General features: G+C 43.0%; 1 protein-coding gene and 1 pseudogene across 1 annotated transcript; one reads left to right on the top strand and one right to left on the bottom strand.

Moving 5' to 3' along the window:
- Positions 1–1,927: 1,927 nt before the first annotated feature.
- LOC132374076 (small ribosomal subunit protein eS10-like) lies at positions 1,928–2,476 on the bottom strand (annotated as a pseudogene).
- Positions 2,477–6,463: 3,987 nt separating this feature from the next.
- On the top strand, positions 6,464–6,721 carry LOC132374075 (small ribosomal subunit protein eS27-like). Its single transcript, XM_059937573.1, has one exon. The coding sequence runs from the start codon at positions 6,470–6,472 to the stop codon at positions 6,719–6,721; it is 252 nt and encodes an 83-aa protein (XP_059793556.1). The 5' UTR covers positions 6,464–6,469.
- The last annotated feature ends 16,624 nt before the right edge of the window (positions 6,722–23,345 follow it).

Genomic DNA, 23,345 nt, shown 5'->3' with positions numbered 1-23,345 from the left:
AAAACAGATCTGGGTTAATCTGGACCAAGAATCAGAAATCCCAAGTGGCCTTGATAATAATGGCCAGTATTTTTTTTATACCCCTTACCCTGTGCCAGGCAGTTTAAATACTTTACAGAACCAACTCATGACTCTTTACCAAAAACCTATGACGTAGGTTGTGTTTTGATCTCTGTCTTAGAGACTTGAAGTCTCAGGCACAGAGAGGTCACAGCTAGTAAGGGGTGGGGCCGATTCAAACTCAGGCAAGTTCATGCTTTTCATCAAAATATCCAGAAACACAAGGAGGGTAGAACCCAATGTCACTAAAGAGCGAGATCATCACAGACAGTCATCAGACACTTATGTCTTGGTTTACGGAGCCAGGACCTCGCTCCAGGGGCCTTGCATCCTGGGAATTCACCGCTGCCTTGGGGAGTTTGTCCAAGCGGGAGCCTCTGTGCAGATATAACACATCATTGCTCTCTCTGCGGGGGTTTGTACATGCAGGGGAAAAAAGCTCCTTGGTGCTTTTTACAAAAAATAAAAGCCTTGAAGATCCATAACTCTGAGTACATTCTCGGGGTGAAAACAAGTTCACCTCAATTTGCTAAGTCTGGCAACCCCAGGCAGTGGCTGCCCCGGTTTCCCCCTCCCCACCCATCTTTTCTTCCAGAGGTTGCTGCAGGCACTTGCTGAGAGCAAGTGTAGCCTGACTGCACCTGGCCTCGACTGCCTTGAGTCTCTCTTTCTTTCTGCTCCGGGGGCAGCTGTGTGGGGCTCCGCTGTGTTTTGTGTTTCCACTCCCACAGCGTGAATACTTAGATTGTGTCCAATTATCTGTCAACACAAACTATACTATGATAAACGCTCTCATCCTGGTTCCCATATGGGCCAGGATGAAAAATCCTTTGGGACATATAACCAGGGATATATTCTGTGGCCCAGGGTGTGTATATTCTTATGTCACTAAGAAATGCCCGATTGCTCTTCAGAACATCTGCACCACTCCTGCCAGCAGGGAATGCAGGACCCTATGCCCCTAATCCCAACCAACACGTGGCATTATCCATCTTTCTAATTTTTGCTGGTCTAAAAAGTGTAAAGTGAACTCTCAATGCTGTTTCCTTTTGTATTTCTCTAGTTACTAGTGAGTTTGAGCATCCCAGCATAGGCCTTTTTCTTTGTCTCCTATTAATTGCTCATTTTCCCATGGGGTTCCTTCTTGTTGATTTGCAAGAGTCTCTTGTACATCCTAGATATTAGTCACCTATCAATTTTAGACATTATAACTGTCTTCTCCTATCTTTGTTATTTGTTAACTTTTGCCGTACTGTTCTTCATTGAACACAAATAGGTCATCAGCTTTATCAATTTTTTCCTATGGTGTGTGCTTTTGAGTTTCATTGAAGTCCTTCTCAACATAGACAGTCTCTCACATTTTCTCATTTTAAATTTATATGCTTATCTTCCCATTTAGGTCTTTAATCTGTCTGGATCTCACTTTTGTGTGTGGTGTTAGGTAGGGATCCAGTTTTTTTTTTTCTCTAAAACGTGAGCCTTTTTTTTTCAGGACCTTTCACTAAACAACCGCTCTTTTCCCATTGCTTTGTGGTGCCAGAAGGTACCATGTTTGTCCTGTGCCTTCTTGAGATTAGACAAACCAGAAGAAGGCAGAACCTAGTGGGGGACAGAGGGGAGAGATGCCGCTGTTTGGACTCCAGATATTTCTACATCCAGAAATCCTCCCACCCCAACCCTGCCTTGTTTTGCTTTAGTTTTTGTCATTTGCAACTGAAGTGACTATTACAACCATGATGCCTTAATCTAGCTTCTATCTAGGAGAGCATACCCTCTTGACTAAGGCTGCCCGGGTTCCAATGCCAGCTCCACTACTAAGTGGCTGTGTGACTTTTTTTTTTTTTTTTTTTAATCTTTTCTGGCTACACGTTAATTCAAGACAAAACAATCTCTTCCAAACTTTACTGAGGTGGCTGACCACGTCCACGACCAAATCTGCCTCTAAACTGGAATTTGGTTGCTGACCCAGCCCCAGCCTCGGCTTTCTTGTCGGCACCAGAGGGCACAGCGCTTCATCTGTAGGTGTCTCTGTCGGCTTCCCCTCTTGTGAGTCTTGCAGGTCGTTCTCCCTCCAGACCTTTGGGCCGTGGCCTGCCAATCTCAGGACGACTGCGGCGCAGGTTAGCAGGCACGATCTCAGGGGGCAGGTGGAGGTAATCCCAGAGATAATGGATACCCTCGTTGGTTAGGTACCAGTAGAAATGTCTCCAGGCAAACTGTTCCTTCATGTAGCCTCATGATTTGAGAGACTGCATGGCCTTCATGACGTGAAGATTGGGCACATTCTTGTCTGCCAGCTCGGGGTGCTTAGGCATGTGGATGTCCTTCTTGGCTACCATCACTCCCTCCTTAAAAAGGAGTTCATAAATGGCAATCCGGTTCTTCTTGGGCATCAACATCGCGACGGCTGCTGGGTCCGGGGTCGGAGCTGGAAAGGAAGGGGTATCGGCTGTGTGACTTTGTTATAAGTTACACGATCTTTCTGGGCTTCAGTTTCTCCATCTGATAAAATCAGGGTAGTAATAGTACTTAATTCATAGGATTATGGTGAGGATTAGATGAAACAATACTTTAAAGCAGAACAGCGCCTGGAATGTAGTAAATAATAAATGTTATTCACTTGCATAATCCTATGTTCCCAATTAGCTGTGAGTAAATCGTGTATGATTTTGATCTATCTGGTTATATTCTAATTACACCTGAGAGGCCATTTAGGAAGTCATCTAGAAAATTAATTTTTTTGGCATACAAATAAATTACCTCCTAATCGATCTATTTAAAAAGTCCTTTTCAGGAAGTCCCTGGTGATCCAGTGGTTAAGGTTCCGCACTTCCGCTGCAGGGGGCGTGCGTGTGATCCCTGGTTGGGGTTCGGGCTGGGGGAACTGGGATCCCGCATGCCACACCAAGCGAGGCCAGAAAAAAGAAAGTCCTTTTCCTGTACTGCCTTCTTGGGAACTGTGACAGTCGCCGTCACTAGGTGGCGCCTGAGTGGATTCCGGGAGCGTGAAACAATGGGTCTTAAAGCAGCAGTCCCCAGCTTTTTGGCACCAGGGACCGGTTTCGTGGAAGACAGTTTTTCCACAGTCCCGGGTGGTGGGGATGGTTCCGACGGTAATACGAGCGATGGTTCAGGCAGTAAGACCGATGGGGAGCAACGGGGAGCGGCAGATGAAGCTTTGCTCGCTCCCCCGCCTCTCAACTCCTGCTGTGTGGCCGGGTTCCTAACAGGTACCGGTCCGCGGCCCGGGGGTTGGGGACCCCTGCCTTAAAGAGCATCTGAGCCAGGGTCAGCTCACCATGTGCCAGACGGATTCATAGGTGAGGTTAATTTGGCCTGCAAGGAATTCACAAAACGTTTTGAAGTGCATCTGCTAATATTCAAAAATCAGGAGATTCCATATAAAAACCCGACTTCCAGTGCCTGGATAAATAGGAAAGCCTGGTAACCTGGGACCTGCAGCGGTGCTTCCTTGAGGGTGGGTGGGCTCCTCCAGTCCAACACAGCCCCATTTGTTCCTGTCATTTGTCCCTCCCTGGCTCCTCTAGGCATTTGAGTTTCTAACCCCTAATTATCCCAATCCTACCCTTTGCATATTGGAGGCTGAGGTCCTATAGAGAAGGGAAGGGCTGGAACTGGAATCTTTCCCGACAGACCAGGGCTCTTTTTTTTGTTTGTTTTTCTTTCTGGCTGTCCCTCAAGGCTTGTGTGATCTTAGTTCCCTAACCAGGGCTTGAACCCAGGCCCAGCAGTGAAAGCATGGAGTCCTAACCACTGGACCGCCAGGGAAGTCCCCAGGGCTCTTTTTTATACCCATGTTGTCTCTTTTACACTTGGTTGTTTTCAGAGACTGACTGAAGCTAAAAAGTGGGTAAGACATTGTGGAAGAACTGAAATTTGGGAATTTAGGGGCACCAGTTAGATGATTAAAATAAGGGGGGACTTCCCCGGTGGTGCAGTGGTTAAGAATCCGCCTGCCAATGCAGGGGACACGGGTTCGAGCCCTGGTCCAGGAAAATCCCACACGCGGTGGAGCAACAAAGCCCGTGTGCCACAACTACTGAGCCTGTGCTCTAGGGCCCGCGAACCACAACTACTGAGCCCGCGTGCCACAACTACTGAAGCCTGTGCACCTAGAGCCCATGCTCCACAACAAGAGAAGCCACCGCAATGAGAAGCCCGCGCACCTCAATGAAGAGTAGCCCCCGCTCGCCGCAACTAGAGAAAGCTGGTGAGCAGCAATGAAGACCCAATGCAGCCAAAAATAAAAATAAAATAAATAAATAAATCAAAAAAAAAAAAAAAGAAGAACACCTTCAGCGTCATCAGGACAAGCCAGTCATTTAATCAGACTTTGCTCCATCTGACTGATGACTGGAAAGATGGGGACCAGCTAATCCGAACCCAGCTTGCACATTCTAAATTCTGTATGATTGCTCACAGTAGGTGCTAATAGGAACAATCTTTTTTTTTTTTTAACATCTTTATTGGAGTATGTTTGCTTTACAATGGTGTGTTAGTTTCTGCTTTATAACAAAGTGAATCAGCTATACATATACATTTATCCCCATTTCTCCTCCCTTTGTGTCTCCCTCCCATCCTCCCAATCCCACCCCTCTAGGTGGACACAAAGCACGGAGCTGATCTCCCTGTACTATGCGGCTGCTTCCCACTAGCTATTTATTTTACATTTGGTAGTGTATATATGTCCATGCCACTCTCTCACTTCGGCCCAGCTTACCCTTCCCCCTCCCCGTGTCCTCAAGTCCATTCTCTACATCTGCATCTTTACTCCTGTTCTGCCCCTAGGTTCTTCAGAACCATTTCTTTTTTTTTTTGATGACCGTATTAGTCAGGTTTTTGCTGTGATAATATTACATAGTAATCAGCTCCCAAATGTCAGTGATTTATAACTACAAACGTTTATTTTTCTCCCGCTGGTGTGCGCGCAGCATGTGGGTGGCCAGGCTTCCCCTGACCTTAGATCTGGGTCTGCTCCATGTGTTTCTCATTCCAGGACCCAGGCTGAAGGGGCAATGGCTATGCGGGTCATTCTCTCCTCATAGCAAATGTGCAGGAGGTCAAGCCAAATTTCACAAATTCATGTAGAGCCTCTGGTCAGACACGACGTTTGTTACATTCACCCACATTCTCTAGACCAAACCCAAAGTGAGTGAGTTAGAGAAGCGTGCTCTGTCTGTAGTAAGCCATGGCGAGGATGGGGAGGGAAGAAAGAGTCATGAGCAAAAATACTATCTACCACAGGGACCAACCAGGATGGGAGATAAAATGAAATTTAGACTAAGACCTATCGTTAAGCCTTATAAATGCAGTTTGAACCCACACTGCTTGAGAACCACAACTGCCTCATCTAGTGTGTCCCTTAATCAAAGAACCTTTGTCCTCAAAGACTCTTACTGAAGGCTCCTCTCTGATCGTACTCACTCTGCCTTTATATTTTATATGCTTTATGCTTTTGTATAGTATATGCTTTTTATGCTATTTAAAGTTATGAAGACCTCACCTGGGTCTTTACAAAAAGGAAAAGGTTAAACTGCCCGATCAATTTTTGATTGCCGAGAGAACTATTTTGTCCTTTCCCTTTCCCTGCCAAAGTTACGCCAATCAGCAAAAATAAATTTTCCTGTGAGTAAAAACAAGGAGTATTGCTGCCAGGCAACAAATGAGAGAGCACTATTTTTATGTTTTTTGGAAGGTGTAGCATCTTGCTCCACTGTTACCATGGAGAATCCCAATTGTCAAGTTTAATCAAATGCTGGAAAATTGAAATTTATGCAAAGAGACTAGCTTAGTAAGCAATTACCTTTGCTAAGTGACAACTAGGAGAAATATTTTGATGAAACCTCTTACCACAAATCAAGCATTATCCCTTGGTATCAGTTGACTCAAATTAACACTTTCATGTGTGTCAACTGCTTTTCTAAGGCTATTGCAATAATATTTCAACAAAATCACAAATTGCATGCACACCACTTCCAGTATAAATCACCATGGATGTTTGGAGCACATATGAACTGCATCAGCATACAGTAAGGAATATATAAAGAATGGTTGTAAGCAGGGAATTCCCTGGCAGTCCAGTGGTTCGAACTTGGCACTTTCACTGCCATAGGCCCAGGTTCAATCCCTGGTCGGGGAACTAAGATCCCGCAAGCTGCGCAGTATGGCCAAAAAATAAAAAAAGAATGGTTGTAAACAAAGGTGTCTCTTTTGTTAGTGTGGTAATGTATCAGTTTCTAAAGTTCTTCCCAATAAATTAATAAGAGAAAATACTCAACGTAATTCAGAAAAAGTAAAGGAAATGGAGGGAGGGTGGAGTTCAGAGACCAGTCCTATCAGATATTAAAACATACAGCCTTTCCGGCAGTGACGACCTTCCCACGAGAACATGCCTCTTGCAAGGGATTTCTTTCATCCCTCTCCAGAAGAGAAGATGAAACACAAGAAGAAGTGCTTGCTGCAGAGCCCCAGTTCCTATTTCATGGATGTGAAATGCCCGGGATGCTATAAAATCACCACCGTCTTTAGCCATGCACAAACAGTAGTTTTGTGTGTTGGCTGCTCTACTGTCCTCTGCCAGCCTACAAGAGGAAAAGCAAGGCTTACAGAAGGTTGCTCCTTCAGACAGAAGCAGCACTAAAATCACCCTGAATCAAGATGAATGGGAAACCATCCCAATAAACACATTTTGGATACAAAAAAAAAATTATTAAAACATGCAGGATAACCAAACGTAAAATAGATAGCTAGTGGAAAGCAGCCACATAGCACAGGGAGATCAGCTCGGTGCTTTGTGACCACCTAGAGGGGTGGGATAGGGAGGGTGGGAGGGAGGGAGACACAAGAGGTAAGAGATATGGGAACATATGTATATATATAACTGATTCACTTTGTTATAAAGCAGAAACTAACACACCATTGTAAAGCAATTATACTCCAATAAAGATGTTAAAAAACAAAACAAACAAACAAAAAAACCATGCAAGATAAAAAAGAAAGGTATCCTTCTGATGAAAGAATAGGCAGCTAAATGGAATAGAATAGGGAGGTATGATAAAGCATATGATCTATTTCTATGGTATATACCCCAAATAATAAAAAATTAGGACTTGAACAAATATTTGCACACCAAAGTTCATAGCAGTGTTGTTCACGATAGCCAAAAGGTGGAAACAACCCAATATCCATCTACAGATGAATGGATAAACAAAACGTGGTATGTACATACCATAGAATATTATTCAGCCTTAGAAAGGAAGGAAGTTCTGACACATGCTGCAGATGAACTTTGAGGACATTATACTAAGTGAAATAAGTGAGACACAAAAGGACCTGAATATAATTTTAAAGATCCTAAATGCTGCTGTTGTGCTATTGCATATTTATTATAATTATGGGCTTTGTTTTCCTCTTCTCCAGTCAAGTTCTGCTCCTGACAAACTGAAGACTTTTCTCTCGTATTAGAGTTAAGTGATGTTTAGAAGGTGAAGTCAGATAATTATCTGAACTGTTTCAAAACTGGGGAGAGTTATACTGACTGGGACACAGGATCCAATATACCTATTAGAAATATACATGAACTAAAAAAACAAAACAAAACAAACAAATAAAATGGAATCCAAGAAGTTGTGTGAGGGGTCCTGTCCCTGTGAAGTGAAAAGGAGAGGTGGTCTAATACCAGCCCAGGCAGTTGGCTATGAACCACAGTGCTTTGGGGAGAGGAAGTTCCAAGAATAGAACCTCCAACTGCAGGCAGCCCTCCTTACCACTGGGAAGCCACAAGAGAGGGGAATGAATCTACATCAAGGTCAGAGTCCTTCTTATGGGAGTCAGTGAAGGCCAGTCATAGGCAGCAGGCAACACAAAACATGCTGGTCATTCAAGAATGACCCTGTGTGAACAACACATGGCACAATAGCCCAGAGCAGAAAGAGAAAACTTGGATGTCCAGAGGGATCCACTGATGGAGTAAAAGGAAGGGCTCAGGACTTGACTAAGGTGGGACCGGAAGGAACCAGCCCTAGATCTCCCTCTACAACACTCCCCGCCACATGTGATGGTCCAGGTTCCACTCTAAAGAAAAACAGAAAACTGAGACAGAGTACTAGGTTGTCTCAAAATATATGCACCATAGGCTCGCTGGAGTGATTTTATGAAAGACCCGGAGGGACTCAACTGGCTTTCCTAGACAATCTGCAATTATTCTACCTGCTGGCTTCTTCTTGGGCTAACAAATGAACACTGAAGGCTGAGTGTTAGTGAGTTAGCCGTTTACACCACTTTCTGAGGATCAGTTTGACCAACTTGTTTTCCTAAAGTTGAGTTGGGATTCAGTCAGGGGGTGGGAGTTTTAAAGGGCAAGAAGGAGAATTCGGGCAAGGAAAAGAGAGAGAGGGTAGAAAGATCTTCAGAGAAGGAGGTGTGAGAATAAGACCAGGAAGGAAGTTAGGAAGAAGAAAAGGCAAGATGGGCAATGGAAAGGGAGGGGCAAAAGAAGAAAAGTGTACCCACAAGGTTTTTGTTCAAATGGACCTGCCTTACAGCCCTCACACAGCAAAAATATCATTCAAACCTTGACTTTGTGTCCACCATGTTAGACTCACCATAGTGTCTAGAATTATGTCTAAACTATAGAAAATGGATTTCTGTGTCTTCTATTTAGACAAATATTTCAGCCCATAAATGTATTGTTTTCACTTGTATGATACCAAAAAACTAAAGCTAGAATCTTGTTTGACTTAATTTTTTTCTCATGAACTAAATGTGGTTCCACAAAGACCCAGATACGTCTCTTTCTGTTTAGAGGAATAACGCCTTGTTTGGAGAAATGGCATTATTCCAAATAATGTCATCATGGCTGGAGGCACCCATAATGGTCCAGAAACAGTCACAAACCTAGCTAAAAGCAGAAAGTGGCTTTAGAGCTAAAAGGAAATACTTGCCCTGAAGAGCCAGAATCATCTTGAAAAAGAAAAACAAAGTTGAAGGATTCAAACTTCCTGATTTCAAAACAAACTACAAAGCTACAGTAACCAAAGTAGTGTGGTATTGGTATAAGGATAGACAATAGACCAATGGAATAGAAGTCCAGAAATAAACCTACATATTTATGGCCAACTGATTTTTGACAAAGGTTTAAAGACCATTCAATGGAGGAAAGAATAGTCTCTTCAACAAAGGGTGCTGGGGGGAGTTCCCTGGCGGTCCAGTGGTTAAGTCTCTGTGCTTTCACTGCTGGGGCCTGGGTTCAATCCCTGATCAGGGAACTAAGATCCTGCAAGATGAGACATGGCCAAAACAAAACAAAACAAAAACTAAAAAATAAAACAAAGGGTGCTGGGACAACTGGATATCCACATGCAAAAGAATGACTCTGGGTCCCTACCTCACACCGTATGCAAAATTATCTAAAAATGAATCCACAATCTAAATATACGAGCTAAACTTTAAGACCCTTAAAAGAAAACATAGGCTAAGTTTTCATGACCTTGGATTTGGCAATGGATTCTTTTTTTTTTTTTTTGGCTGCATTAGGTCCTCGTTGCTGTGCGTGGGCTTTCTCTATTTGCGGCAAGTGGGGGCTACTCTTCGTTGCAGTGTGCAGGCTTCTCATTGTGGTGGCTTCTCTTGTTGCGGAGCATGGGCTCTAGGCACACAGGCTTCAGTAGTTGTGGTACACAGACCCTAGAGCTCGAGGGCTTCAGTAGTTGTGGCACATGGGCTCAGTAGTTGTGGCTCATGGGCTTAGTTGTTCCACAGCATGTGGAATCTTCCTGGACCAGGGATCGAACCTGTGTCCCCTGCATTGGCAGGCGGATTCTTAATTAACCACTGCGCCACCAGGGAAGTCCCTGGTAATGGATTCTTAAATATGACATCAAAAGCATGAGCAACAACAACAAAATAGATAAATTGGATTCATCAAAATTAAAAACACTGTGCATCAAAGGACATTATCAAGAAAATGAAAAGACAACCTAGAGAATGGGAGAAATTATTTATTTATTTATTTATTTATTTATTTATTTTTGGCTGCATTGGGTCTTTGTTGCTGCACATGGGCTTTCTCTAGTTGTGGTGAGTGGGGGCTTCTCATTGAAAGGCTTCTCTTGTTGCGGAGCATGGTCTCTAGGCACATGGGCTTCAGTAGTTGTGGCGCATGGGCTTCAGTAGTTGTGGCATGTGGGCTCATAAGTTGTGGCTCATGGGCTCTAGAGTGCAGGCTTGGTAGTTGTGGTGCATGGGCTTAGTTGCTCCACAGCATGTGGGATTTTCCTGGACCAGGGCTTGAACCCATGTCTCCTGCATTGGCAGGTGGATTCTTAACCACTGCACCACCAGGGAAGTCCCGGGAGAAAATATTTTGTGATAAGGCGTTAGTATCCAGAATATATAAAGAACTCTTACAGTTCAACAATAAGAAGACTATCCAATTTTAAAATGGGCAAAGGACTTGGGTAGACATTCCTCCAAAGAAGATGTACAAACGGCCAACAAGCACATGAAATGATGCTTATTAGTAATCTGGGAAATGCAAATCAAAAAAAAATGTATAAATACACATTTCCATCTCTTTATATTTTGGAGGGTTGAAAACTGTCTTCTATTATTTGTTCATATGTCAGATGAATGCATTTCCAAAACAGTTGGAGCACAATCACAACTAGTCAATCAAGCAAATCAAGAAATTCGGTCCTAAGACTTTGTTTCAATTGCTATGGTTGGGGGAGCAAAGATGAGTTAGAGGTAGTGCTGCAGATTACAGGATGAGGGAGATACGGATGGATGGAGATTGAGGAAAGACAGCCTAATAAAATAAGGAACAATGACACACATCAGCAAAGCAAGGTCTCAATTGCCCCCACTCCCTCCTCCGCCTCATTTTTGGAGGGAGACAACCCATGCAGATACAGGGACTCTAATGTTATTTTAATGTTCATACAATCTTTTCTTAAGAATCTGCTGTTTATTTTATTTATTTTTGGCTGTGTCAGGTCTTAGTTGTGGCATGTGGGATCTTGCGTTGTGGCGCGCGGGCTTCTCTCTAGTTGTGGCACGCGGGCTCCAGGGCACGTGGGCTCTGTAGTTGTGACGTGCGGGTTCCAGAGTGCGTGGGCTCTGTAGTTTGCGGCACACAGGCTCTCTAGTTGAGGCGTGCAAGCTCAGTAGTTGTGGCACGTGGGCTTAGTTGCCCCACGGCATGTGGGATCTCAGTTCCCTGACCAGGAATCGAACCCACATCCCCTGCATTGTAAGGTGGATTCTTTACCACTGGACCACCAGGGAAGTCCCAATGTTCATATAATCTTTACCAGAGTGTTTTTTTCCTGTCTTCTCTGACTACTACATAAGTATAACCGGGTAAGCCAGTTCTCCACCCAGAACCATTAGGGACGAGGCAGCCTCGAGTCATCTTGGAAAAGAAATAAATATATGATTCAAGCTAGATGAGAGCCATACTTGCCTCTGGGCAAAATATAAGAGAATATGGCTTAGATGAGATTAGAAACAAAAGATCAGAATAAACACTTCTTTAATCTCTTATGAGAATAAGAATTTCGAGCCTCTCTCTGGAACTTTCTACCTGGCCTGTTCAGCTATATATATACACATCAAAAAAATTAAATCATATTAAAAAGTTCAAAATCACCCTTCCTTGTCCTTCCGTCCTATTCTCTAGGAGCAACTGCATTTAATACTTTAATTTGTTTATTCTTTTATTGGTGCAGGTTTCTAAATAATTACATTAATATTTTATTTATCAAATTTTGACATAATTTATGGCTTTCTGAATCAGTCAGTTTTAAGTCAGAGAAATAAAACCCTCACCATTTAGTAGAGAAAATGTAATAAAAAGGTTGGAACGGTAGTTCTCAACTGGGGGTGATTTTGCTCGCCAGGGAACATCTGACAATGTTCTGACAATGTCTGGAGACATCTTTGTTGTCAAAACTGTGTGGAGGCTACTGGTATCTAATGGGTATATGTATGTGGGTATATATATATACATATATATATGTATTTGGCCATTCTATTACCAGGTATAATCAAGAGAGAGGCTCAAAATACTTATTCTCATAAGAATATTATATATAATATTCTTGTATATATATCATATATAAATATATAATATTATATAATATATAATATAAATTATACATTATATATAAATATATATATATAATGTTATATATAGAGAGAGAGACAGAGAGAGAGGTGTCTCCCAGATTTTAGTTACATTTATATTTATGTCACTGAGACTAGATATCTTTACTCATTAATGCTGTCAATCATAATTTAATGAGCAATGTTGTTTATTCATGTTGTAAATGTTAATCATAGTTATGTTTCTTTTCTTGTACAACTTTTTGTTCTTTCTTGGAATTAACAGTAGTCTCTTTTTTTGTTTGCTTAGTTTTCTGTGCATTTATCACTAATTATTCTCAAATTCCCCATTAGGTCTATAAGACTTCTTTGATATATGTTTTTTTTGATGCATTCCTTCAAGTGCATTAGAAAGTCTATTAGTTTCTTTTCTTTTTTTTTTTTCAGTGATCTCCTTCCTGTATATCTTTCTCCTTTAGTGTCAGTCCTTTGACTATATCCGTAAGTTTCATTATCTTTTCCTTTTTGAAAAATGGTTTACTTTTGTAAAGGAGCTGTTATTATCCTCTAGAACTAATCAGAGAAGTGATGAAACATTAACACTTTGCCTCCTCCAATAAAACCTAAGTAGGGTTATTAGATGGCTCAGCAGGAGAAGAGTTAGAAGTGATTTTCTGAAAAAATTCTATACCAGGCTAAGGACATTTTTGACACTTGAACCACCAAAAGAAAGTTAAGTATTCTCCTTGTAGTTGAGTAGGGAGGCCAAGATGAAGTTAAAGTGGTAATTAATGGCCTAAGAGGATGAGATGAAAAGGTACTTAATTTGAAGACATTTTTATTTCTCTTAATACTGTTCTATATTGTTCCGCCTTGTTTTATCTCATAATTAAGAACTGCTAGTTATATTGACAAAGAGTTATGTTTTTGTAGGAAAGCGTATAAGAAGCTTGAGGTACATTTCTGTTTCATGCTGATAATTCATGTGCTGGATCTTGGGGCAAGCTGCATCATTCACCTGGTGAAGGCTGATACTTTATTTTTTAATTTTATTGGAGTATAGTTGATTTACAATGTTCATTTACAATGTGTTAGTTTCAGGTGTACAGCAAAGTGATTCAGTTATACATATACATGTATTCATTTTTTTCCAGATTCTTTTCCCATATAGGTTATTACAGAGTGTTGAGTTCCCTGTGCTATCCAGTAGGTACTTGTTAATTATCTATTTTATATATAATAGTGTGTGCAGGTTAATCCCAAGCTCCTAATTTATCCCTCCCCCCCATGTTTCCCCTTTGGTAACCATAAGTTTTTTTTGAAATCTATGGATCTGTTTCTGTTTTGTAAATAAGTTCATTTATATCATTTTAAAAGAAATCAGATTCCACATGTGAGTTCGTCATATATTTGTCTTTCTCTGTCTGACTTACTTCACTTAGTATGATCATCTCTAGGTCTATCCATGATGATGCTGCCAGTGGCATTATTTCGTTCTTTTTTATGGCTAAGTCATATTCCACTGTGTATATGTATCACATCTTCTTTATCCATTCCTCTGTCGATGGACACTTTGGTTGCTTCCAGGACTTGGCTATTGTAAATAGTGCTGCAGTGAACATTGGGGTGCATGTGTCTTTTTGAATTATGGTTTTCTCTGGATATACGCCCAGGAGTGGGATTGACGGATCATATGGTAGCTCTACTTTTTGTTGTTTTTTTTTTTTTTTTTAATTTATTTATTTATGGCTGTGTTGGGTCTTTGTTTCTGTGCGAGGGCTTTCTCCAGTTGCGGCAAGTGGGGGCCACTCTTCATCGCGGTGCGTGGGCCTCTCACTATCGCGGCCTCTCTTGTTGCGGAGCACAGGCTCCAGACGCGCAGGCTCAGTAATTGTGGCTCACGGGCTCAGCTGCTCCGCGGCATGTGGGATCTTCCCAGACCAGGGCTCGAACCCGTGTCCCCTGCACCGGCAGGCAGATTCCCAACCACTGCGCCGCCAGGGAAGCCCTACTTTTCGTTTTTTAAGGGACCTCCACACTGTTCTCCATAGTGACTGTTACCAATTTACATTCCCACCAACAATGTAGGAGGGTTCCCTTTTCTCTACACCCTCTCCAGCATTTATTGTTTGTAGACATTTTGATGATGGCCAATCTGACCGGTGTGAGGTGACACCTCATTGTAGTTTTTTTTTTAATAACTTTTTTTTTTAAGAGTGTTAAGATCTTTATTATTTATTTATTTATTTTTGGCTGTGCCATGTGGCATGCGGGATCTTAGTTCCCCGATCAGGGATCGAATCCGTGCCCCCTGCAATGGAAGTGCATAGTCTCAGCCACTCGACCACCAGGGAAGTCCCCTCATTGTAGTTTTGATTTGCATTTCTCTGATAATTAGTAATGTTGAGCATCTTTTCATGTGCTTTTGGGCCATCTGTATGTCTTTGGAGAAATGTCTGTTTAGATCTTCTGCCCATTTTTTGATTCGGTTGTCATTATCTATTTCTTTTAAAGAAATTTTTACCTCTTCTTACTCTCTCTGTTGGGTGTCTCTCTGTTCATTACATTATTTTCCCCAATGAGACAGTCTACACAATAATTGATCCCTTTCATCTTATCTGTTTCAGAATTAATAGCAGTCCCAGGGTTATTACATCAGTCTACAGATGGGAAACCCTGGATTTAGTGAATCAAATCCAGCTACCTTGCCTTTATTTTTATGGTTGTAGTAGACAGTGCTGGTGCCCTACCCTGATCCCATTTACTGTGCTAGCGCCCCTCTTCCCAGCCATTCTAAGTGTTGCTGATAATGGCTCAAGCTTATACCTGTCTCTGGAGATTTATCCTTGGCCAGGGGGAGCCACCTTATTGGGAAATGCCTGGGAAGTGCTATTTCCCCTCAGGGCATCAGGCAGCCAATGACTGACTAATACGAGGATACAAAAACTGTCCCCTTGCCTCAAAGGGGACAACTCTGTGGTGACATTCACACTCCAGAACTGGGATCAGGCTGAAATTAGACCTCAGCTGAAACCTCATCTTTGTTTAGCCTCTTCCCCTGCTTCCCTTACCTTTTTACAAGTTTCTCCTGAAAGCACGACTTCAGGGTGTCACTTGTATAAGAATCTCTGCCTCGGTCTCTGCTTCTGGGAACCCAACCTAAGACAGTGGTGAACTTTTTTTGCCTTCTTAGCATTCATCCTCCCTTCTTAATAGCACCAGAGTTTCTTCTTGGGAAATGACTTTCCCATCACCCTATTATGGACAGTCTTGACGTGACTAAAGCTAGGTACCTGCCCTTCCATCTTGGAAACTGAAGGGGTTTGTGGAGGGTCCTTCCAGTAAATTCTTCCTCTTACTGCCTTGGGACAGCAGGCTCAGGCTTTTGACTTAAACTCCGCCAATGTGACATTCTCTCCAGGGATTATGAATCTTGAGTGAGCAATACAAAGATATTTGAAGTTCGTTTTTCTCATCATGGGCTCCTGCTAGCCTGTTTCTCCTTCTCCACCTTTCTGTGGTTCCTGCCTCTTAACTTCCAGCACCTTGATTCCTGCCCACTCCCAAGCTATTTGGTTATCCTTTTGTGAGTTATCCCAATCCTTCCAGTAGTTTCCCTTTTGTGTAAGGTCTCTCACTCAGGTTCTCTTGCTTATAAGCAAAAGAATCATTAGCGATGCAGTTACCTTAGTCTCTTTTATCTAAGTGCAGAGAGGAAAAGGATCTGGGACCACATCACTAATTCAGAAGAGGGGAGACTTAGGGCTTCTGAGCTTGGTGAGTAAGAGCCTACCTGGACAGCTCTTCTTGCTCCAACGAAGAGGTAGGAGTTTGCAAAGCATCTTTCAACTGAGTAAATTATACTTTGATCTTAGGTGAGCTTCTGAATTAATTTCTTCTCTTAGAAAGCTGGTGTCTGGGGACTTCCCTGGTGGCACAGTGGTTAAGAATACACCTGCCAATGCAGGGGACATGGGTTTGAGCCCTGGTCCGGGAAGATCCCACATGCCGTGGAGCAACTAAGCCCATGCGCCACAACTACTGAGCCTGTGCTCTAGAGCCCGCGAGCCACAACTACTGAGCCCACGTGCCACAACTACTGAAACCCGTGTGCCTGGAGCCCGTGCTCCTCAAAAAGAGAAGCTACCGCAATGAGAAGCCCGCGCACCACAACGAAGCGTAACCCCCACTCACCGCAACTAGAGAAAGCCTGCGCACACCAACAAAGACCCAACGCAGCCAAAAAAAAAGAAAAAAAGAAAAAAACTGGTGTCTGGCTTTCAGCCGCAAAACATACATCTCTGTCTGAAACCTCCTCTCAGTTGGCATTTTTCCTTTTCTTACATGTTAATGCATTTTTCCTTCTCTTTTCTTATATGTTCATGTAACAGTCCTAAAAACAGAGCAATTCAACTGCATGAAGAGAGCTGTACTTCTTAAAAATATCTTCTGTAGGAAAAGAGACTTTCTTATGAGTGGAATTCTTCTCCCTAAATTGTTCAGTTCTGGGATTGTAGGGAAGGAAATGAGCTCAACAGAAAAACCAAAATAGATACACTTGATTCCAGAGGAATCTAAAGACAAACCTCTATTCTGAGTTACCAGGCAACTGTTTCTCCAAGGATGCTGTCATTTGGAGTTTATAGAATAATAGGGTGCCTGAATTTCTGCCTCAAGAGATTTTGGGATAATAATGAGTTCATCTTTTATTTTTTTAAAAAAGTATAAGGAGAAATCTCTCTCTTGCTTGGCACACGTTTCACTCTTTTTTCTTTCAGTTTCTTTTTTGTGTGTCTTCAAAGCAAACAGGTTTTCATCTGTTTGGGATTTTTTAAAAATTTATTTTATTTAACTATAGTTGATTTACAATGTTGTGTTAATTTCTGCTGTACAGCAAAGTGACTCATGTATGTGTATATATATATACATATATATATATACACACACATTCTTTTTCATATTCCTTTCCATTATGGTTTATCATGGGATGTTGAACATAGTTCCCTGTGCTATACAGTAGGACCTTGTTGTTTATCCCTTCTGTATATAATAGTTTGTATCTGCTAGTCTGTTTGGGATGTTTTTGTTGGGTCCTGCTGAGAGTGGACATGGCTGGAAGACCACTCAAGATGTTGATTTTTAGCTGTTTCAGATTCTCATCTTATGGTTACTAAGTTGTTTTATCCACAAGGAACAAAAGAAAAAATTGCACGTAAACATCACCTAAAACAATAGTCCTGGGAAGCTCAGCCTTAGGCCTAGAAGCAAGGTCACCCACACAGGTAAACAAACTATTATTGGATAAAGAGCTGGACAAAGAAACAGACACATAGATGAGTCTTTTCATCAGTATTTGAAAAAAGAAATCCTTGCAGAAACACAGTTGTTTGTTCAGGTACTTGTGTATTAATCTCAGAATAGAGTTTTCTAAAAAATTCCATGGCTAATTTTCCAGTGTCTTTTTGTCTGTACCATGATTTGTTACTTTTTATTCATTTGTTTCTTAGTGAAAGCCTAAATTGTGCAAAGGTCTCTGCTGGACATGAGTCGACTCCAGTGGAAGAGTCCACAGTCCTAGGCTTCAAGGCATCTACTGTCTAGAAATGCGAAGAGACAGGCCAACAACTCTTGAGCAATGATACAGAATGGAAACTAACGCAACAGAAAGGGAATGTAGGAGAAGGATGTCAGGGGAACCAAGTGTGTACAGCTAGGCTTGAAAAGGTGCAGCCTAAGGGGCTCCAGGAGGCCATGCATCAGGAACCCCAGCAGAGGCCACACTTTAGAAGAGTGTAGTCAGCAAGTCCCTGCTGCCTGCAAGGAGTGACCTCCAAACCGTCCCCTCCTCCAGGTGTCATTCACTCCAAATTCCAAACTCTAGGAGAAAGCACCCAGCGATCCAGAGGTCCAAGCCCTCTGTCTGTGTTGGGCTAATCAGGGAGGACCTTCCTTTTAGGAAGCTGCCGAGACTTTCCACTAAGGCCACACATGTGGGGCGTCCCCCAAACAGAGAGCAGCAAATAGGAAGGTGAGGTTAGAGTCTAGAAACAAAGGGAAAGAGCCAAGCGTCCACTGCATGTATTATTTATCTTTGGATCTCAAAATCTAGGCAGGGTCTAGACACGGTGAAGACAATTCTTAATGTTATTAGGGGAGAAATTATCTATAGAAGATTGGAAGTAAAATCATCTACCCCAACCCTTTTATTTTAGAGTTAAGGGAACTGATGCCTTAGATGAATGTGGCCTACTGACATCGAGCCAGTTGAAGAGGCTGGATTGCTATTCACTGTCTCAGTCTCTGGTTGCCATACCCTGCATTGTTTTTAGGGCTGACATCCAGCTGGCACACACGTGATTGGCTGTACTGATTGTCAAAATATTGAAATACTTCTGAACAAGTTGGTAAGCAGCCACTGCCCTGATCCCACTGGTACAGACAATGTCAGGGCTCCATCCTCCACCTGACTCTCTGGGTGGTTTCACCTCCAGCACCTGTTACTCTGCAGCAGCTGCTCAGCCAAGGCACAGAGAGCCAGACGTGCGTGGGGAGGAGATCCCTGCCCGACGTGGCCGTGAAACAGTGACCAAGAAGGGCTAAGATAACAAGCGGCTGGCTCCCTTGCCTCTGGTTGGGAGAAATCTGCAGCGTAGCTTCAATCCAGAACTTCACTTGTTTATTAGTGAAAGCCTAAACTGTGCAAGGGTCTCTGCTAGACATGAGTCTATTCCAGTGAAAGAGTCCACATTCCCAGGCTGTGGCATCTGGGATGAGGCATCCCTGAGGGCATCTGTGATGGTTAATTTTAAGCATCAACTTGACTGAGACACAGGGTGCCCAGATATTTGGTTGAACCTTATCCTGAGTGTGTCCAGATGAGATTAGGATTTGAATAGGTAGACTGAGCAAAGCAGATGGCCCTCCCCAATGTGAGTGGGCCTCACACAATCTGCTGAGGACCTGAATAGAACAAAGGAAGGGTGAACAAAGAGACAGAGGAAGGGAGAATTCAATCTCTGTCTGATTGCTGGAGCTAGGACATCAGTCTTCTCCTGTCAAGGACTGGGCCTTACACCATCAGTGGTCTTTGTTTCCAGGCCTCCAGATTTTGACTAGAAGTTATATCACCCATTCTCCTGAATCTCAGGTCTTCAGATTGACTGCAACTGTCTTTTCTGGGTCTCCAGCTTGCAGGCAGCAGATGGTGGGACTTCTCAGTTTCCATAATCATGTTAGCCAATTCCATATCTATATATATGGAATCATATATGTGTATATATATTCATTCCTCCCTCAGTATCCAGGAGCCCTCGCATATACCAAAATCTGCAGATTCTCAAGACCCATAGACAGCCCTGTGTTTCTGCATTTGTGGATTCACCCAACCCCTGATTGTGTAGTACTATACATATTTATTGAAAAAAAATCTGCGTATAAGTGGACCCATGCCGTTCAAACCCGTGTTGTTCAAGGGTCAGCTGTACACGTGTATTCCATTGGTTCTGTTTCTCTGGAGAACCCCAATATAGCACCCTTGCTTGGCTTCCTCTCCTCCCCTGTCTTGCTTCATCCACTTTCTTAATGGCCTTCCCTGGGAACATTTCCTTAATAAATCACTTCCATGTAAATCTGCATCTCGGAATCTACTTCCAGGGCACCTGAACTTCTAGGAAAATTCCCCAAAACCCCACCTCTCCAGGGCCACCCTGGCCCCTTCCATAGTATGCCCCATACCTCCCCATGACCTAGTAACTACAGGGTTAATGCCTGACCCAGCAAGGACCCTCCTGGACCTTATTTCTAGCCTACAACCAGCATTGGTTGGACTAGTCACTGCCTGGGTCATAGCAGTTGTTAAATATTTTGAATATAACCCTGAACCTATTGAAATGTTAGGGCTACAAAATATAGAAACTAACGAGTGTCTGCTCTACTCACAAAATCTTTCAGTTTCTGGGAAGACTCAAATATGTCAGGGCAGGTTCAAGCCACATGAGCTGGCCATTCTGGCCATGGCTGACTGGACCAGGGATAGACACTGCACCTAAGCTGAGCCAATGAGTTTCTCTCTTCAGAAACTTGACCTGAAAGACACAGCAGTTGGGACTTGTTGGGGCTGAGTCACCATAATGACATCATTGCCCAAAGGGGAAGGTCCATGAATTCCTGGTTCTGCCCTACCCAGGGTTTGGATGTTTAACTCTTCCAGTAATAGCTTTCCAATAAGTTCCCATTTTTGCTTACATTTGCTGGAGTAGCTGTTTCTTGTAACCAGAAGACGCTTAACTAATATCCTATATTAGCATGTGGAATGACTGCTACTCGTTTGTCTTGTTCACAGCCTCCAGCACCTAGCATAGTGCCCAGCATGGATTAGACACTCAAGAAATATTTGCTGCCTCAATAAACAGCTCTCTGTAGGAAGGAGAAGAGCACCTTGAATCTATCTATCTATCTATCTATCTATCTATCTATCTATCTATCTGATTTGGATAAATATATAGGGTTGAAAATGGGGAAATTTCATCCACATTGCTTGAGTATGTATGGTCTCTGGAGGAAAAACAAATTTACGTGCCTCTTGCTTTTGCTCGTATTTTTTTCTTCATTAAAGTTTCCTCCTAACTAATTAGCTTATCTCATGGTCTATCTTCATTTCTTAAATGGAAAACCTTTAATATGCTAATTAGTGTCACATAGCTTTAAGGTAAAAATCTTTTTATAATCTTAATTTTTATTTTTTGGCTGCGTCGGGTCTTAGTTGCGGCATGCAGGATCTTCGTTGCGGTGCACGGGCTTCTCTCTAGTTGTGGCTTGCATGCTCAGTAGTTGTGGCACGTGGGCTTAGTTGCCCCGCGGCATGTGGGATCTTAGTTCCCCGACCAGGGATCGAACCCACGTCCCGTGCATTGGAAAGTGGATTCTTTTTTTTTTTTTTTTTTTTTTTTTTATGGCTGTGTTGGGTCTTCGTTTCTGTGCGAGGGCTTTCTCTAGTTGTGGCAAGTGGGGACCACTCTTCATCGCGGTGCGCGGGCCTCTCATCGTCGCGGCCTCTCCCGCTGCGGAGCACAGGCTCCAGATGCGCAGGCTCAGTAATTGTAGCTCACGGGCCCAGTTGCTCCGCGGCATGTGGGATCCTCCCAGACCAGGGCTCGAACCCTCGTCCCCTGCATTGGCAGGCAGACTCTCAACCACTGCGCCACCAGGGAAGCCCTGGAAAGTGGATTCTTAATCACTGGACTACCAGGGAAGTCCCTAAGGTAAAAATCTTAATTCAACATGAATTTAGGAGGTTTCTGAAATACATATCATGTTGGTGAATACATATTCCCAGCTAGTGAAGTAAACCATTTGGGCACCATCTTTGATGTCCCTATGTCACTACTACTTACTCCATTGATTGCCTTTCTTTAACAGCTCTAAACTCTACACCTCCCACTGCCCAGTTTTGATCTCTTAAGTTAGAAAGGGTAGCAACTGCAGTTTAGGAATTTTGCTTAAATGAAGAGAAAGTGTGCTCATGATAAAGTCTTTTTTTACAGTGGTAAAACAAACTAGCTCTATAAGTAAGGAGAAATAAATTTGGGGATATAAGGTAATGAATGAACCATACAGTTGTATGTTCTTCCCAGGCATCTTGAGAGAGAATTCTAGAAATTTCATTTCCAGAAATCAGGTTGTCGCCATCATCATAGAAAATCACCTCAGTCAAAGGCTGTTCTCTGACACAAAACAACTGGTTTTGCTGGTGGTGGCTTCTGTTGAATCATCAGTAAAAGTTAGACAACATGTGGGTGTAAACTGCAACAGTCAAAACAAGCAGAAACCCAGAGAAAGAAATCTGGGTTGTTCTCTCTCCTGCCTGTCAGCAGAGCAGTCTCTAGTTATTGCAAAGCAATCTGAAGGTTTGAGCAAACAGAATAAGTCCTTTGAAGGACTTGCAGGTATTGCTGCTTAATGAGGATGTTTGGGAAAACCAGAGGCTTAGAAATGGGGCACGTAGACGCAAAGAAAATGCTTTTGTGTGTGTAGGAGCAGAAAATGGACTTGAACCCATAAGAACTGTGAAATGTTTTCATTTTCTGCCATTGGAGAAGGATCTGTGTGTGCCAAAGGTGTCACAGGAACTTAATAATAGAAAACAGTCTATGAAAGACACCTTCACATCAGAGGGTGTGACAGCTCATGAGAAAGAGCCTTCTCTTCATGACTCCAGAGCATTACCTCATTTTGCCCTGGGGTGGCTCAAGTGTACCCATCAAAGCAGAGCAGCCGTCTGAACGCTGGGAGCACGCCCACGAACACTGCTGTTTATTAACTTGGGACCTGTGAAGACAAAGCCACGTCCTCACTTGGAACATGAAAAAGCTGAAGACATCGGGCTCTTGCTTATGTCTCTTGATTCCACCCTTGCAATAGTGAGACCAGGTACCGGTTACTGAGGGCTTAGATGTGCTGGGCACTCAGCTGGGCCATCCTACACACTGTGTCTCAAAATCTCCCAGACAATTCAGTGGGGCAGGTATGAACCCCACCCCCTTCTTTACAAATGAGGGAACTGAGTCTCAGAGAGGTAAAGTGACTTGCCCAGGACCACCCAGTGGGTGGAGAGCTCTATCTGTCCCCAAAGCCCAGGGTCTTCGCTGCACGGAAATGCCCGGAAAAATTGAGGGTTGCTTGCTGCCTCTCAGAGCTGCAGGAAGATGTCCATCGCTTCTCTCTCATCTTCTTTGCTACTTAGTAGCATTTCCTGGCTAAGTGTGGTCCCCAGACCAGCAGCATCAGCATCTTCTGGAGGCATCTTAGACATGCAGAAACTGGGGCTTCCCCCCAACCCCAGACCTGCCCTCCAAAGTGGGAGGAGAACTGATCACCTTCCTCACTGTACATTCATTTCAGGCCTTTGATAATGTGCTAATTATCCTGTGAGTTACCTCAGAGCAACTCTGAGAAACAGTTTCTGTGTGCTTCATCAAATCTTTGAATTTCAAAGTGTGTTCCTTCAACTGAAAAAGGGGTATCACTTCTGCTGATCTCTTGCCAGAACAGAAATCTGTTCAAATCTCCATCAAACAAGCAGGGGAAAGAAGCAAGGGAAGCATTCCAAAAGGTTGTCTGATGAGGCTGTGGGCAGCTGCATTTACCAGCACCTGGGTATT

This window comes from Balaenoptera ricei, chromosome 11, assembly GCF_028023285.1.
Source record: "Balaenoptera ricei isolate mBalRic1 chromosome 11, mBalRic1.hap2, whole genome shotgun sequence".
Lineage (NCBI taxonomy): Eukaryota > Metazoa > Chordata > Mammalia > Artiodactyla > Balaenopteridae > Balaenoptera > Balaenoptera ricei.
This window is presented reverse-complemented; position numbering and strand designations above follow the sequence as displayed.

What these genes read in the sequence shown, in the direction of transcription:
- LOC132374075 (XM_059937573.1), top strand. Translation starts at nt 6,470, where the DNA reads ATGCCTCTTGCAAGGGATTTCTTTCATCCCTCTCCAGAAGAGAAGATG.